The sequence below is a fragment of the Anguilla rostrata genome, chromosome 1 (assembly GCF_018555375.3).
Source record: "Anguilla rostrata isolate EN2019 chromosome 1, ASM1855537v3, whole genome shotgun sequence".
NCBI classification, from domain to species: Eukaryota; Metazoa; Chordata; class Actinopteri; order Anguilliformes; family Anguillidae; genus Anguilla; species Anguilla rostrata.
This window is the reverse complement of record NC_057933.1, coordinates 41,377,034-41,394,971: the sequence shown is the minus strand read 5'-3', so window position 1 is coordinate 41,394,971 and position 17,938 is coordinate 41,377,034. Positions and strand designations below refer to the sequence as shown.

Below are 17,938 nucleotides of genomic sequence, written 5' to 3'. Positions count from 1 at the left end.
CCTAACCCCCTCAACTCCCTCCAGACTTGCATGTGCAGGTGCCCCCTTGCCTGGTTGGAGGCTATTTCACATTAAACAGATTAAACAAGATTGTTATAAACTGAAATAAGAAGAACTGATAACAAAGATTACTTTAATAATACCATAGTAAACATAGCTGCTATTTTCTAAGCCTCAGGAAAAACCTGAAACATCAGTGTTATGTAGTTTGCTCTCAAATAATATTTATGTCTAATACAGTGTGTAATATGAAAAAAGTAGTTTGTATAAATAATAATTGATATCTTTATTTGGATAAAATAAATAGGAATGAGAACAGCAAATAAAATAGCTAAAATAACTGTCTAAAATTACCTTACGGCAGCTTCAACAGAGCTATCAATAATTTACACCACTTCATCCCACACATTAGGACAGCATGCAGCTCTAGCAGCTCTAGCAACTCTAGCAGTATTTTACAATATACCACGGATGGTTCCAGTCGTGGATGCTGATTTGTCAATACAACATTCCAGCCGTGTTATAATACACATTATTACACGGCTTTGTTGAATGCTCGAATCTGATTGGCCACTTCAGGCATTCAGCGTTCAGATATTTCAGTTTAATGACCGCTGCTATGGGTAACGAACCCTTTAACCTACAACTCTTCATATCACTCCACAGAAAGAAGTGCTGCAGCTGTTAATTTAACTATTGTTGAATTAACTTAAGAAAACCAATACATCTGCACTTGTGTTGCCTAGTAGTTAAATCTCGCTATTACAGTTATTACTGTACAGTTATGACTTATGCTAACTAGCTATACAGTATATTCAGTCTGGTTTACAATGGTGAAGCTAAAACTGACCTATTGTTAGCTATATTACAGGTGATGTGAGTCTGAATTAGATGCTGATTGTTTATGACACTGGAAGTCTCGGGAGAGTGACAGTGAGCCAGAAATACAGAGGCAGTGCAGCAACAAATGTTGTCTTTGGACTGTTGATACAGCAGTTCTTTGTACAGCTGTTTCAGTTAGTTTTATGCGAGGTTGTTAATAACTTAATTGTGTTACCTTGCCTCATAGCTATTTTACTCCAATACCCCATTAGCTAATATGCCTGAATAGGCAAGCATGCCATGAGACCATTTTGTCCTAAATCCCAACTTAATTCTAACCTGACACAAAGTTAACGTATATTTGCATTCTAACTTGATTGAGAGGGACAAGAAAGATGTTATATCTACAAACCATTTAAAAAAGCAAGACAGAGGGATAGAAAACGTATTGAGTTATGGCAGTTGTCTTAATTAATGTAATGACAAAAATAATCAAAATGGGCGCTAATTGTATAGCACTGCATTGTTGTGTTGCTTGGCAACCATTTGGTAATATTGCTATAGAACTATATTAATTGGTGGAAGAATGTTATTGTATTTAAAAATAAATGGTGTCATTTGTATTTGGTCTAACGTTAAAGATGTTCCCGCCATTTTATAAAAGCTTGAGGCTGTGCTATATTGTGAATATAATCACAGCTAAAGGGAATGCGGGCAACAGTGCCCTTTAGCTGTGACTATTTTCACAATATAGCATGGCCACTCCTGCCTTATTGCTTAATTAAACTACTTCCTGTAATTCCTTGAAGGTAAATAGTGTAAGGTAAATAATGCAAACAATTATCTTCCTGTCTGATTCTGCTGGTATTAGGTGTTTGCTTTGACTGGATTCTTGATCAGACTTTACAATCAGCACTATAGTATTAATGAAATGCCTGACCCCAGAGACAGATAGTGGAAAACTGTTGGTTGTAAAATCAAAAATATATATCTGAAAATTATTGATGTAGCAGATACTTAGGAAATTCACCTGAAGTTCACCAAACTGCACAAAATTGCTTTTCTCTTTCTCTGAATGTGTATTGGATGACTTTCTCTGAAGATGTACTTCATGACTTTCTCTCCAAAGTCATATATATTCACTCTTCCCTTTCTCTTTCGATGTACATACTCACTATTCTTTTATTGTAGATGGGTTTCTTCCGTCGGCGATACAAAGAAATAATCGAGGCAGAGAAGAACAGGAAAGACAGTGACGAGAGCTGGGATTGGGTCCAGAAGAGCCAATGAGTCAGCCGCTGTCGTTGCCACAGCATCACGCAAGGCCTGTGCCATCAGGAAATGGGATTAAACTCTTCAGTCTTCCATATGTGGAAGAAAAGAATCTTCTCCAGATTTTTCGGAGGCATGACACTTTTTTGGGGGGAAGGAATATGGGGAGCTAGTGTTTGGGACCTGTTCCTGAGAAAATGATGTGACCAGCAGTCATGCGGCCTACAGTCATGTGACATGCACAGAGGAACTTTGCTCATCCTGATGGAAATGAACGTACCTCTTGAAGGATTAAGTCTTCCAAGGAAGGATGCTGAGATCATGGGAAAACCCTCAGGGCACTGAATGTTTGGTTTGCAAATTTATTTTTTATACATATATGCTTTTTTGTATTGAACACAGCTTCAAGAAATGTTACAGTTTTATTTGAAAATTCTGACAGACATACTGTGAGCTCCATAGTGTTTGGCTCTGTACTAGATTTGTCATCAAACAATTCATATGTGGCTAAAGTGCAAAATGCATGTATATATAATGGCACTTTTTATAATAGCCCCCAGTTCAGGGTGCCATAATGTTTGAGACAAATGGCTGCACAGTTGTTTCTGATTAGTCAGGTGTGTTTTAGTCTTTGGTGCAGGTTTAAGAGAGCTTTCAGTATCCAGTCTTGAATAGAGGCTTTTGATTGTCTTTGGAATTTGTTATTGGTGTTTGTCAGCATGAGGATCAGAGTTGTCAATGAATGTGACATTATGAGGCTAAGAAATATTTTAAAAAATGTCATAGTCATTGTCCAGACCTTAAGCTTACCAAAATCAACTGTTTGGAACATCATTGACAAGAAAGAGAGCACTGGTGAGCTCAGACATTTCTACGTGGTGAAACCAACGTGCATTAAAATACCCCTTAATTAAATCTGATGCTAAATCTAAATGCTCTTCAACCACATGTGCATTGTTTGATTACAAACCTAAAATCATGGAGTACAGAGCCAAATAAAGAAAAAATATGTTGTCCCAAATGTTATGGAGCTCACTGTATATGTTTTCTTTAAAGCACTGATGACTGATAAAAGCCAAAGACTGATGGCATGTTACAGAGAGGAGAGAAAATGATTGAGCATTCCGGAGTGAAAGATCCATCCATTATGCCCTGCTTCTCTTTGATGATAGTACACCAGCAAGAGCAACACTGTATAAGCCATGTAACTCCATTTTACCTGTTACCTCTCGGACCATTCGTGCATACATATGCACATTCATTTGCAGAGCTCCAAAGCCTTTTGTATTTACCTGAATGCAACCTTTAAATGTAAGATATGTAAGTATCTTTTAGTGACCTTTTTTGCCATGCCATTATGTCCCACAATGAGTTCTGTTTTGATGCCAAAAATGGTGTTGCAATTGGTGCAAGCAAAATTTTGGTGATTGGTACATATTGTGGTAAAGTTGGCATAATGGAGCTGTAATTTAGAGGGTTTGAATGGCAATACATGTAGCGCTGTAAGTTGTTAATGGTCTTCCCATGGAAAACAAACTTGTGTGAATAGCTATTTATACCAAGCACAAATGTTTAAAAATCAAACACTTGACTAGGGACAAAAGAAAAAAAGAATTATGAGGGAAAAAAATATCCATTGAATATGTTGGGGAAACATCTATGCACAGATACTGCTATCATAATAATATTTTATTAAACACACCCAATTTCTCAGCTGTATAATTAAATAAATGGAGCATACTGATATTGAGGCAAGGTATAAAATTGGATCAACCCAGTGTCACAGCCTTACAGACAGTCCAAACCACTCATTTCCTCATTTCCAGGTAAAGTGATGCCCTTGAGTTTTTTATACATGGTGATGCCCAAAGGACTATTTTTGCTTCAAATCCTTTGTTCTATTAATAGCTCTGTGTAGTATGTGCTGGCTGTCAGAGACCATGCAGTGTATGTCACTGATTATGTCCAAGGGCTAATACCTGTGTACAAATGTAAACTCCAAGTATCATCATATTTAAACACTGAGATAGAGACTGAGTACAGGACCAAGCTCTACCTAAGATGTCATGTCTGGCTTATTTGGCTTATTGCATTTCCTTACCTGTTTGCTGTAAGGGTGATAGAGGTTGCATCGCACAGTAGTTCCATTTAAGAGAATTGTTAGGGGATCAATTCTATCAATGTTCTGATGGACTGCATTGCAAAAGGCCACATAACACACCTACTCATCCTTCTGGACATCCTTTCATAGGAACAGCTCTCTGAACTGGCGGCTGCTGGAGACAATTACAGCCCATTAAGGACTTCATACACACAACTTAAACACAGAAAGCTGTTCATGTTTTAATGTGCAAATGTTTGAAGTCTTCAGTATGCCAAGTGGTTGGACAGGGCAGGTGGCACACTGTAATGCTGCCCTCAGGTTATGAAGAACTGCATGTGTGTGTGGTTAGAACAGTTCCACTGGAAGGACTTTGATGAGTTCAAAGGCCCACCAAAGAAATTTGCAATGATTTAAAGCCTATATTAAATATTTTCAAAAAGAAATTAGCAGGCATGGCACTGTATAACAGCATGAGTTCATTCATTCAATTCATCATAGAGTTTAATTAAAACAGAACAGAACAGCAAAGTGTAATTAGGGATTTATAAGTAGGCAACATTTTAAAAGGCAATTGTGTAAAGGCAGAATGGGCGGTCACAATTGAGAATAGAGACAGACAGCATGTGATACCCCAAGAAATGTTGGAAAGTAAAGTGACACAGCCTTGCAGTTAAAGGTAATGTGGATAACATTGTAATTTGTGGCTGAGCCACATCTTCTACTCATAACAGAGCTATTACCTGCCCTGGCACTATACTGTTGTGCGTCAGTGCTGTTAATGTACTTACATTGATTTGAACACCCAGTTTTAAGCTGTGCTTGTGTTTGTTGTATGTGTTTGTATCCTTAAAATATGGCCTAAAGCCATCTTTGGGATCCTGATAACAACATGATTGTCAGAAAACAAACAATTGGCTAAAATGCTACTAATACTATTATTTAAATAGTATAATTCCTGTTCTGCAGTGAACAGCCACAGATTTTTCCAGGAGTCACCATCAGACCAGCAGCACAAAACAAGTGCAGAGGGCATGGCATACATGCTCTCACAGAACACTGTATTTTGTGAGGAGTAAGCTATATCAAATACTTTTTGGCTGAATTTGTTCATTTTGTTTAGAAATGACACAATTATAAATGTTTTCTTAAACATGCACTAGTAAATTGGGACAGGAAAATAATTCATTTAACTTCAGATTAGTTACAGCAATGACTTTCCCATGGAAATAGTATATACCATGACATTTCATATGCAGCCCCTGATAATAATCCATGAGGATCTTCTCAGATTTCTGTTTATACCCTTTTGTTTAGCACGAAAATGCTATTAGTGCAAAATTTAACAAATCTGAAGAGAAAAACATGTTTACTGAAATTATTTTTCATTGAAATAAACTGGTTATAATTTAAACATTTTTCTCTTGTTGTTACGCAAATCTGGCCAGTACGGGGACACCTACATATTTTTCTGTAACCCTATAAAAAATACACAGGAAAAATATTCTAGAATTTGCTCAATTCAGGAATAAATACAGATATACACATTGTTCCACTGAAACACCACCTGAAGTCCATGCCTCTGAAGTTCTTGCTTTAATCAGCAAATTCAAATTGATGCAAATTAATCTACAGCATGATGAATAAATTACACAAATCAACAATTAATCCATATGCTAGTGTATGAATTTGGTAAATCTTTGAACTAGACTCTTGACTGAGTGTCAAAAAAATCGGTTTAGGATACAACAGAACTACAGTGGAAAGAAATGTGGTATAGTGTGTAAGAAGCTGTGTCAAATGGACACCTAACACTTGCTTTTGTTTACCTATATGGGCTGTTGGGCTTATAGATGTGTTACCTATTTTAAAATGCTCTGATCAGTGGAAAACAGAACTCCAAATGCTTTGTTGCTCTTATCATATGGTGGTTTTAAAAATTAAGATAAGGCATTGACATTTACATATATGCTTAAGTTGTGCTTCTACTTCTGCTAAAATGTTAGGCATTCCATGTGTAAGCAACAAGATGTTTTTGGTCTGTGGCTTACAAAATGACCAGTACAAAACAAATAGTCCATTTTTCAATATAAAATATGTTATGGTTTCTGGCTGGTGACAACTATATATATATAATTCAAACTTGGGTGTTGATATTTCCAGAATAAAGGTTAGGCGGGGGCCACCATTTTCATCACAGGATATATCCCAGTTCTACAGGATAGGGTTCACTAGCATTATAGTAAATACTGCCCATAGACCACTAGACAAGCAACAGCATGTCTTGGTTAAGGTGAAAACAGTAAGCTTGAACAGTACTTCATAATAGCAAATTTTGGCAGATAATCTTATCCAAGTCCAATACTATGCTTTTACCTTACTAGGGAATCATCGACAAATGAAGTCAAAGTAAATAAACTATATTGTGGAGGGAATAGATTAACATCATATGGATTTTGGAGAGATTTGGAGAGATTTGAGGATGTCGTCATTATTGTACATAGAAACTGCAAGATGTAATGAGCTAAAAATAAGTAGGGGAGCATTGTACTTAATCACTGTTTGGCCAGCTATGTATAAACTAGCACTTCAAAGTTATGGGACAAGATCCATTTAAGTCAACACGTTGGAATGTGAGAACTGCCAACAAATGGGTGGCTCGTATTCCACATCCAAACATTTCCAAAGTTAGTTATTTTACCTAGCAGAACTTCCCAAACTGTTGCTGTTTCAGCTGTGTTGAATTACTGAAATTTGAAGTGTTTGTTGTGACCTGTGCATCTGTAGATGTAGTTCTGTAGTCAGTCTAGAAGAGTAACATTTTCATGTGTTCAAGACTTGTATGTAATCAGTTAAGATGATTACATATAATGGTAAAAACATGTACATAGTTAGCTTAAGCAAAAAACAATGACATCTAATGGTAAAAAAAACATTCACATTAACATGTGGTCTGTTAAGAAAAAAATACTCATTGATAAAAATTCCACCATTTCTTTTCCCTTTTGATTGGTCTCAGTGTGGTTCACACTATGTGGTGTGAGATCTCAGTGTCCTCTTCTCAAAAAATGTTTAACCTGTATGTTCATTTGGACAAAAGAGTGACACTATGGACTATGCAAGCAAAACAGGTTCATATCATTATTGGGAGGAAATTCCCCTTCATAGTCAAAATAAACATTTTCACTTACCCCTAGATTAAATACACTCGTTATGTAAGCAGTAAAATCAGGTTGGAGTTACATGAACTTTTACATAGTGAAAGGTCATAAAATAATCTGAAAGAAATTATTGAATTTTTCATGTCAGAGAAATTAATGCTCATAATACGTGTTCCAGATTTCTTCCCCACAAGTAATGCTGTTACTTGTTCTTAATAAATATTCTTGAATCTTGACTGTTTATGAATGTATGTGCTTGTCTTGTTTTAGCCGATGGATACAGTGCAGTCACCTATTCTGTGTTTGGGGACTCAACTAAAGTTACAAAAGTAAATTGCTTCAGTATTCCAAGACAGCCACTTGTAAAAGCCTTTTAATCACATTTACAGTTGCAGAGCAGAATGTGTTTTATAGAGTGGAAGCAAAAATCACTCGGAGAATTTCACATGCTGTTGTTCTATTTTGACATACTGGGAGGAAATGTTTGTAGTCCCCTTACAAATGCTGTGCCTTTCTTTGCAATATGCGTATCTACACTGTGAGGGAAGGAGATGCACCTACCTCTCAAAACCTATCCATTTTGACAAACCATGCTTTTATCATCTTGGATTTTATCATACTGTTTCTTTGTTGGCTTGTTACAACCAGCAGAAGGTGGAACGTTATTGGAACTGAATAATTCATTTCAATATTTCAGACGTTTGGACTTCTGCTTTGGACATGGGATTTTTAAGGGATTCCCAGAAAATGGGTATATGTTGATAATGAAGATGAAGGATCTAATCATAGGTGTAAAAAAGGACACTTTAATATTCACAACTCAGGCAAAGTAATTTTACTGTTCACCATACTGCTTCATTTCCTGTCTAGCTGGCCTTTGCTGCCACTGGTTCATCACCTGTAGAATACCTTGCATATTTTCATCTGTTAATACCACTGGCACTGCCAGTGCAAAACTGAATCTGAAAATCTCTACAGCACCTGACCTAACACAGTCCTACTATATAGACAGAATACATCACAAAAATCAGGCTAACCTTGTAAACTAGCTAAATCACATTAGGAATCATGGCCAATCAGAAGAATACTGGTTGCATTGCTGAACAAAGGTAAGGACAGAACATCATATACCTGAAAGCAAAAGTGAACAGGCAAGCTTTACTGTATGATTTGTTTATATAGAAGCATATTGTCATCACTATCAATTATTTATGTGGGTTTTTATAATGGGTGAACTACTGTCACAGAATATTATTTGTGTTGATGTTATATATGATCACTGTATGCTCAAGACAAAACTATGATTTTTGCATTTTAAAATAAAGGTTTCACAGTGATACACTTGTTAATTTTGTGTATATTTGTTTTGCTTTAAGCTCCTGAACATATGTAGTATAAGTGCGTGTGTCGTAAAATGTTTTACTAATGTGTGCTTATCGATTTATATAGTAGTTCAGATGTTTGTTGTGTTCCACTTGTGTTTGCAATGTTTGTATAGAGAAGCATAGCCTACCCAGCCAAAGGTATAGCTCTGCAAGTTGTTACTGTAGCTAAAGCTGAATGGATGCTGAAATAGCAAAGTAGGCACCTTATCTAGATAGTAAGCTAACTAATAGTTGCTTTAGGGGTTTATTGAAAAACTGATTGGGTTATGTATCCCCCTTCATAGCTAATGTTCTCTGAGTGTGTAATTCACAAGTGCTACTAACGTTAGCAGGTAGCCATCTTAGCAAGCCAGCCAGCCTATCAGTTAGATAGCCATTTTAGCTACTAGCTCGTAAGTGCAAAACTTTTGAATTAAACAATCATGTGATAGCGTTGTATTCAGTAAAGGGTCTGTGTATTGCAATTGTGATGTAGCCGAACATAGGAGGTCACCGATCATGCATGTGACACAGATTGGGATGGCAGGTAAACCATCCTGCCAAATTATGGCTTGGTGGGGCGATATATACTACATATATGGGGCCCATACCTATACAGCACCGAGACTTTGGTACATTTTAGGGTTCCCTACAGAAATAACCACAGTGACCACAGACACTCAGCCCCTAAAAACATTAATTCCTATATCTTCTGACCCCATTTCAAAGGACAGAATTCACAAACAACTTTACACATCCACACAATAAAGCCCCAAATTTAGGGGGTTTTGCCTTTTTTCCTCCTTCTTCTTTTTCCTTCCTGATTACATCATCTCAAATGCTTCACAAAGAATATATCTCCCCATTGGACATTTAGGTATATTTGCCAATAAAAACATCAGACACAAAATGGACATATGGACATATATACATGTGCCCACATTTAAAACAGCAAAACTTGAAGTCTATTCCCCTTGCAGCTCACTGGGTAGTGTGTTTGCCTTTAGATCTTGGATGAGTGACAGACCTGGGTTCAAGAGCCCCCTTTGACTAAAGCAAACTTCTGTGTTGGCTACCTAAAAATAAAACATTTAAACTATTGCTTTTGCATTTGTAAAATCTTACAAACCTATCCACACTTGGGCCAAGTTACTTGAAACAATTCAGCTAACCAATAACATATGTCCTCCCAAAAAGCTCTAGCAAATTTGCATGTATAAAATAAGTAATAAAATAAATCTTCATCACAAAAAGTACAATTGTTATGATCCAGTCCAAATCATTTTCATAGAAATCCCCCAGAGGAATAGTGGTGGGAAGTGGTGTTAATGGAAACTTAATATAATTGGTTCTTAGTTTCTCAAAGTGAGCTTTTCAGAATATCTGAGAAATTGAATTTCTGTTTGATTGAATTGGGTATAGCTCATCAAGAAATTCTTTACGGGTTGTGGTATTTTGAAGCCGGTAAAGTCATGCCCATTCACCAAAAGTTTAGGAAGACATGGGACTGTACATGAATCTTGTGATGAGTTATAAGACATTGCAATTATTGATTGTAGGATTGCTGTGATAACATTGTCATACTGTGTACAATCAACTAATGAATCAAATTTTAAACTAGATTCCTCATATAGCATAATGCTCCCCTGTCATCCAGCAAGTGTGTTTCAGCCCAGATCCCCTATCCCATCTATTTCTCATTGAACAGTGATTTGTTCCTAAACAACACATATCTGCAATTCCACAGTGGGATATTGTGCAGACTGAAATTATGTTTGTAAATTCATTTCCAGTACAGCAATGGGACAGCTTTTTCAAATCATAGTCCCATCTAATGAGACCAATACTTCAAACTTTCAAGAAAATTTGATTTTAATATGACACCATAAATGATTTTTTATTTCCAAAAAAGGATCTGTCAGTTTGTTTTGACAGTACCATTAATACAATCAATTGCTTGCAGTTCTCCTGCTTTATTCTTGACCATTTGTGCTTTCCTGATATGATTGTAAAGTGTTCTCCATTTCCAGATATAGTATAAGTTGGGTTTGTTTGCAGCTTTAATTTTTTTTTAGGTAGTGCCATAGTATTGTTGTATCAGTTGTATCAAGAGAACACTTCATATTGGGTAGTGTAGCACGTTTTGGATGTCTAAGGAGAAAACTGTAGGTAATAATAATGACAACAACGACAGCAACAACAGCAACAACATAAGTTGTCATATGTATACCCCTACACCTAATCATCATCATCATGATATTTAGGCTGCATGATGTAATTAGGTTATATGATAAATAACCGCTGGTGTTTTCCTGTCACGTGGGTTGAGGCAGGAGTCAATACAAGGAAGTTCATCGCTTTAATTAACCTTACTACAACCTACAACAAAACCCTCGGTGCTCTGAACATTCACAACATTTCCATCGTTTCCTTTATTTTGGAACATATGACTGTATACAGTATGTAAACGGGTCACACTAAATAATAAATAATTACGGTACGTTTCTGACAATTTCAGAAGTTTCCTTTGTCATTTTGGCAGTTGTGGGGCTCTTTTTCACCGGTGGGCGTCGCTGTTGTCTTGAACCTCACACCAGTTTTTGAATTTCAGTGCACAGTGGGTAAAGTAAAGATCCTGGCGGGAAGTCTGAACGGAGTTCACTAAACTGAGGTGAGTGAGCTCTAAAACTAAATATAACTTGGCAGAATTATTAACGTTAGTCCACAGATGAAATTTTGACAGAGTTATCCTTTTACATCTCCGGTCAAGTTTTAATATAGCATATTTAGCTAGCGTTGCTGGTTGGCTAAACAAGTTCGCGTTAACTTGGCTAACTTGCAAAATTAGAAAGCTGCCTTAGGTTACCCGTTAACACAGACATTTAGCGATAGCTAAGGCAGACAAACGGATGTTCAGGTAACGTAAACGTCCGTTGTAGCTTGTTGACAAATAATAAATCGTGAATAAATATCCGGTACATTTAGTGAAGTACGCAGCTAGCTAGGGGCTCAAATGGTTAACTATTATACCTAGCTAGCTAGTGTAAAATGTGATGTTTGGCCGCTGGAACTTTAAAATTTCGAACATTGCTGTATTGTAATTCCAGCTGCGGTTTCTCTTGTGCTTCCAGATAAACTTTCTATGCCTGTTTATTCTAGTCGGCCTGCTATGCTGCAGGCAGCTGAAGTCAGTCTTGTTTTGCTTCGGGGTTCTGATCTGGAACAGCCTATGTTCGTGCGACAATTTTCAGGTAATTTGGACAAATAGTCGCCGGACTAGTGCTAAACTAGTAACGTTTAGGTATCGTTATTATTATTATTATCTTTTCCTAGCCTAATACTTTGGAATTCTCTTGGAAACGCTTAAATGTAGCTAATAGTAATATAACAATTTAGTGTCAATATCTATATTAAATATCAAGCAACATGGCTCGTCAGATTTGGTAATCTCTTGAATGATAGCCGTCTATACGAAAACGTATTCAGCGTCGAAAAAAGAACGTCCTAGTTACATACAGAGTATGCGCTATAAATATGTAAAACACAATTTCAGAAAATTTTCATGCCTACCAAATTATTAATATTAAAATGCCAGGTTACAACTGAACGTTCACAAGTAGCCTACATTTCGCAGAAACTAAATAGTCCATATGTTATGTTATCATACAAGCGTTCATGTAACTTGGGCCCGCGTTTCTTCATTTTAACATCTCATCTCTCACTTGGTATCTATCTCAATGTTTGGTCACCTCAAAGACTCAAATGCCATAGTCCTTAGGATTCTTAAAAATAGCCGACTCCATTTGCAAATTCGTCCTCTGTGCTTTATTTTATTTAGTAATGTTTCCGGTCCAAAACAATTCATACAGTACTGAGATAAACCCACATACAACTCATGAACACATGCGTCAGTCTACTCACATTTTGAGGGATTGGATATACTCCCACTTTGGCCTGAAAAAACTTTTCAACAAATAGTTATTATTATTTTTTAAAATTATAATTATTATTATTATTATTATTTTTTTTTCATTTACAACCCTTTTGTAATTGTTATGATTTTTATTATTATTCTGCCAGTTGAAAAATGGCTGAACAGGAGCTGACAAAATTTCACCAAATGTAGCATGCTTATAGAGTCCATTAATATAAACCCTGTGTAAACCCTGTTAATATGGTGCCAACTGGCCTTATGGTGGCACTGTAACAGACACTTGAAAGTGCAAACTTTGGAAGCATAGAACTCCTGACATATATGATGTAGAGTCACACAATTGGGTACATAAGTACATCATACAAGGAACAAATTTACCTCTAGGACCAAAAAAGTGAGCCGTATTGGACTTTCCTGCTGTTTTGGATTTTCTGTAAACCACTTAAACATGTCCGCTTAACATATTGGCATGTAGTTTGCACTAATTTGTTCAGGAGTCACTTCTTTTTAAAAAGAGTGTCTCCTCTTCAAGTGTTCCTTCATGCGCTTTGTATGTTGCTTTTGACAACACTGCCATTGTCAGCCTTTTTGAAGTACTCTCACACCTTCAATGTGTTTTGCATGCTGATGCTTTGGTGATTGTTGTCTGCTAGCTATCTTACAGACGCACTGAACTAGAGCGCTTGAATTCCAGTGGCTCCACAGTGTGTCCAGAACAAAGAATACATGTCAGTGTCCCAACATTAAGGTGATCAGAGTAACTATTATATATAACAAATATTTGAATACAGAAATTATTTTTATTTTCCAATTATTTAAATATTCAGGATATTCATTGCCGCTATATGGCCTTATGATTCACAAACATAGTAACTGGTTGGAACAATAACCAGGACCGGAGGTGTGCATCCGTGCTTTAACCAGTCAAATTGTAATCGTACTGTAATAATACAAGTACAAGACATTCCACTGTAAATTGGCATGTGTATTCATTGGACTGAAAATTTATGCAAATAATTAAGTCAAAGTATTCAAACATATGAACTGTGTTGTAGAGCAAGTCTTTATGATAACATGGGAATCAAGATATTGTTTTTTAATCCCATCACTACATCAGTCATACTAACCCAAGCCCTCTCACCACTATATCACTCATACTAACCATCCCATCACTACATCACTCATACTAACCCAAACCCTCTCACCACTGCATCACTCATATTACCCCTAACCATCCCATCACTACATCAGTCATACTAACCCAAGCCCTCTTACCACATCACTCATACTAACCATCCCATCACTACATCACTCATACTAACCCAAACCCTCTTACCACATCACTCATACTAACCATCCCATCACTACATCACTCATACTAACCATCCCATCACTACATCACTCATACTAACCCAAACCCTCTCACCACTACATCACTCGTACTAACCAAAACCCTATCACCACTACATCACTCATACTAACCCAAACCCTCTCACCACTACATCAGTCATGTTACCCCTAACCATCTCACCACTACATCACTCATACTAACCCAAACCCTCCCACCACTACAACAGTGACACTACTCTGCTCCTGAGTTCACATTCCATTTAGTTCATTGGGAGCCTCATGATATTTCTTCCCAATGTAATGGGTCTTTGTTATACTTAACCAAGGTTAAAGGACATTTACTGTTCAGTGTAGGGCCAAAAGCCCGTCTTTTGGCTTTGTTGTGTTTGAGCAGGTGTTGTTCATACACATGCATTTTTAATGGTCCCTTTTTCCGTTCCATGCAGGGACCACATGAGGCGAGGGGCGAAGCATGCACGCAGCACACCTGAGCGAGTGGCAGCGCCGGTCCTTTGACATTTCATCTGGCACCTGCTCACCTGAACAGAAGGCCGAGGCCTACCGTGCGCACATCCTCAGCATTCAGTATGCATGGGCAAGCGCGACCCTGTCGCAGCCCGCTGCGGCCGGCCTGCTGGGGACGCTCACCGAGCGCTACGCCGCCATCCTGGACTCCGACAACCCGCGCGCCGGGCTCAACAACTACGCCGAGAGCGCGCTCCACCTGGCCCGCAGTCAGAGGAACGAGAGCGACCGCTGGGAGTCCTCCCTGACGGCCGGCGTCGCGCTGGGGCTGCCCTGCATGCGGCGCGCCCTCACAGGCCGAGCCCAGGACTCTGCGGGGGCCCCGGCCGACGCCCAGGTCGTGGTGGGGGGCGACATCAGTCAGGGTCCGGCGGAGGGGTTTGGGGCCGCTGTCGGGGGCCTAGTCAGAGACGCTGCGGAGACCACGGATGAGGCCGCTACCGCCTTCCCTCTCTCCTCCAGCAGGGAGCCACCAAGGGCCACGTCCCTCTTCGGCCATAGCGCTCCTCCCTTCGCCGGCCCTCCTCACCAAGCCAACGGCGGCTGCCACCAGCCTGCGTTCTTCTCCTCCTCCTCGAACGCCTCGAAGCGGAAAGCCTTCTACGGCCAGGACGAGGAGGTCCGGGGCCCGGAGCAGGAATCCCACCGGGGCCCCGACGCCCGCGGGAGGAGAGGCGAGGACAGCCGCGCCACCGCCTTCAGATCCGCTCGGGAGCAGCTGAGCGTCGGCCAGCAGAAGAAGCAGGGCGCCCAGCCTCAGCGCGGGCTCCCCTCCGGCGGCCTGAAAAAGTCCCTGGGCGCCAGCAGGTCCCGGGGAGCCTTCTCAAGGTTCGTGTCCCCCTTGCCAAAGCAGGAGGAGGGTGACTCCGGCGGCGCCGGGAGCGGAACAGGCCAGGAGCTGCAGCTCGTGGACGAACGGCTCAAGAACATGGAGCCCAAGATCATCGAGCTGATCATGAGCGAGATCATGGACCACGGACCCCCCGTGGCCTGGGATGACATCGCGGGCCTGGACTTCGCCAAGGCCACCATTAAGGAGATCGTGGTGTGGCCCATGCTGCGGCCGGACATCTTCACCGGCCTGCGCGGGCCCCCCAAAGGGATCCTGCTTTTCGGGCCCCCGGGAACGGGCAAGACCCTGATAGGCAAGTGCATCGCCTGCCAGTCGGGGGCCACATTCTTCAGCATCAGCGCCTCCTCCCTCACCTCCAAGTGGGTGGGCGAGGGCGAGAAGATGGTGCGGGCCCTGTTCGCCATCGCGCGCTGCCACCAGCCCGCCGTCATCTTCATCGACGAGATCGACTCGCTGCTCTCCCAGCGCACCGACGGCGAGCACGACTCCTCGCGCCGCATCAAGACCGAGTTCCTCGTCCAGCTGGACGGGGCGGCCACGTCGGCCGACGACCGCATCCTGGTGGTGGGGGCCACCAACCGGCCGCAGGAGATCGACGAGGCGGCGCGCCGGCGGCTGGCGAAGCGGCTGTACATCCCGCTGCCCGGGGCGGCGGCCCGCCGGCAGATCGTGGCCCGGCTGACGGCCCGCGAGCGCTGCCAGCTGGGGCCGGACGAGCTGGAGCAGGTGGTGGCGCGCTCCGAGGGCTTCTCCGGGGCGGACATGACCCAGCTGTGCCGCGAGGCCGCCCTCGGCCCCATACGCAGCATCCAGATCGCCGACATCGCCACCATCTCCCCCGAGCAGGTGCGTCCCATGCTCTACTCCGACTTCCAGGAGGCTCTCAAGACCGTGCGCCCCAGCGTGTCTCCCAAAGACCTGGAGCTCTACAAAGAATGGAACCAGACCTTTGGCTGTGGCCGATAGACCAGGCGCCAGCATCTGACCTGTTATCTCCATAGAATAGACATTTTAGAAATCTTTACATTTTTTAAGGTTCAGCAGGACTTTGTGGCTATTTCTTTATTGAAGTACAAATTTGAATCACTTTACTTAAGTTCAATTAAAAAGGCAACATGGTACTTTCCCAAAGATGTATATGTTACTGTCATATAGATTATGATGATAGCATTTATTTATGAAATACTCAGGCACTAAAAGTTAGGTATCTTCTTTGATTTACAATGAAAATGTTTATTCATTAAGTGTTGTAATGTTTTATATAACTGTTTTTGTTACCTTTGGATGAAGTCACAAAATGAATATACACTTCTGTTTTGTATCAAGGCTAAGGAATTCAATTCTGAATATTTCTATAACTGTATGTATATCTCAAATCTTCTGAAACTTTTCACTTTATGGATGCTTTGCTTCCACTAATAAGGAGACTGCAGGTTTGCTTTGTGATAAAGAATAAAAATAAAACCCTATACTGACTTGCTTTTGAATTTTTTTTCCAGTTTTTTCACAGTGTTTTTGTGACTGCATAAGATACTTAGCAGCTGTGTTGCCTAATGTTTTGAGGCGGAGTCGCACTATGAATGCCCTCACTTCCTTTTAACACATGAAGTGAGCCGACATTTTAATGAGAAGTCAGAGGATGTTGAGTGCTCTTCCCTTTTTCATCTTAAATGGTTTTCTGCAGTAACAGTTTACATGTTTTCTTCAGTTACTCCTAGTTACTTTTTAAAAGTTTATAATATATATGTATATACTCAGCAGGTGTGCAAATGCGTGGATCCAGTTTCACATCTCAGAAATCCCCACCTTTCACCAGAATATGGCATGATTTGAGGAAAACATTTATCATGTACTACTAGAAAGGAATGGAATCATCCTTTATCTTTAATCATTATATTAGTTATGTTATCTTTTACCTTGTACAGTATGAAAATGTAAGGAACATATGTTATATTTTTAAAACAGACCTACCAATTCAAAATTCTAAATCTCCCATCCACCATCTTCACTGTAGAGAGGGATTGGGGGCATGGACATAAAACAGCTGCAAGCGGCAATTTAGGGTGCAAGCCTTTTATAATGTACACAAATGAAGATGAGAGTAAAAGTGTATTGTCTTCCAAGCTTAAGGTCTTAGGAATACAGTTTGATGAATTCCAGCTTTATGCTGTGCTTAGAAAACATTGCTGATGATGCAGAATGGTCTGATTCTTGTAGCGACCTTGTTTTTTTAATTTCTGTTTTCAATTCAGTTAACATTTAGTACAAACTTCATCTCATCCTCTCCTTCAACATTATTTTGTAGAAAAAATATTGCTTTGTGCCTCAAAAGTAAAAAAGGTATGGCCTCTCAGTTTTTGACTCCTTGTTGCAGCACCCCCTTCAGGATTTTTTGTGTCAGAATGGCTGGGAATTTGGGTTTGGGTCCTCTTCCTACCTGCCAAATATAAAATGTGTCAAAATTTTAAAAGATTTACAACCATTTTTCTGGAAAAGGGAAGAAGGCTGAATGATAATAGAAATAACTATCACAGAGCTTGCACACTAATAATATAC

At 39.9% G+C, this 17,938-nt stretch overlaps 2 protein-coding genes across 9 annotated transcripts in view; both read left to right on the top strand.

Annotated features, from left to right (window-relative positions):
• The window catches only part of itga9 (integrin, alpha 9), a 130,683-nt gene extending 121,978 nt beyond the window's left edge, over nucleotides 1-8,705 (top strand). The window contains exon 28 of the mRNA XM_064337558.1: nucleotides 2,014-8,705. Within this exon, the coding sequence (XP_064193628.1) occupies nucleotides 2,014-2,112 (99 nt within the window). The 3' untranslated portion in view covers nucleotides 2,113-8,705. The remainder of the gene's footprint in view (nucleotides 1-2,013) is intronic.
• Nucleotides 8,706-11,067: 2,362 nt separating this feature from the next.
• Nucleotides 11,068-16,862, top strand: fignl1 (fidgetin-like 1). Of its 8 annotated transcripts, XM_064337535.1 has the most exons (5): nucleotides 11,068-11,217; nucleotides 11,332-11,391; nucleotides 11,880-11,971; nucleotides 13,308-13,402; nucleotides 14,451-16,862. In XM_064337535.1, exon 5 carries the CDS (start codon nucleotides 14,477-14,479, stop codon nucleotides 16,346-16,348), a length of 1,872 nt encoding a protein of 623 aa, XP_064193605.1. In that variant the 5' UTR covers nucleotides 11,068-11,217; nucleotides 11,332-11,391; nucleotides 11,880-11,971; nucleotides 13,308-13,402; nucleotides 14,451-14,476; the 3' UTR covers nucleotides 16,349-16,862. The 8 variants fall into 8 exon arrangements, with proteins under 8 accessions (XP_064193605.1, XP_064193615.1, XP_064193596.1 ...); XM_064337545.1 differs by lacking the exon at nucleotides 11,880-11,971; XM_064337526.1 differs by lacking the exon at nucleotides 13,308-13,402.
• Nucleotides 16,863-17,938: the final 1,076 nt, after the last annotated feature.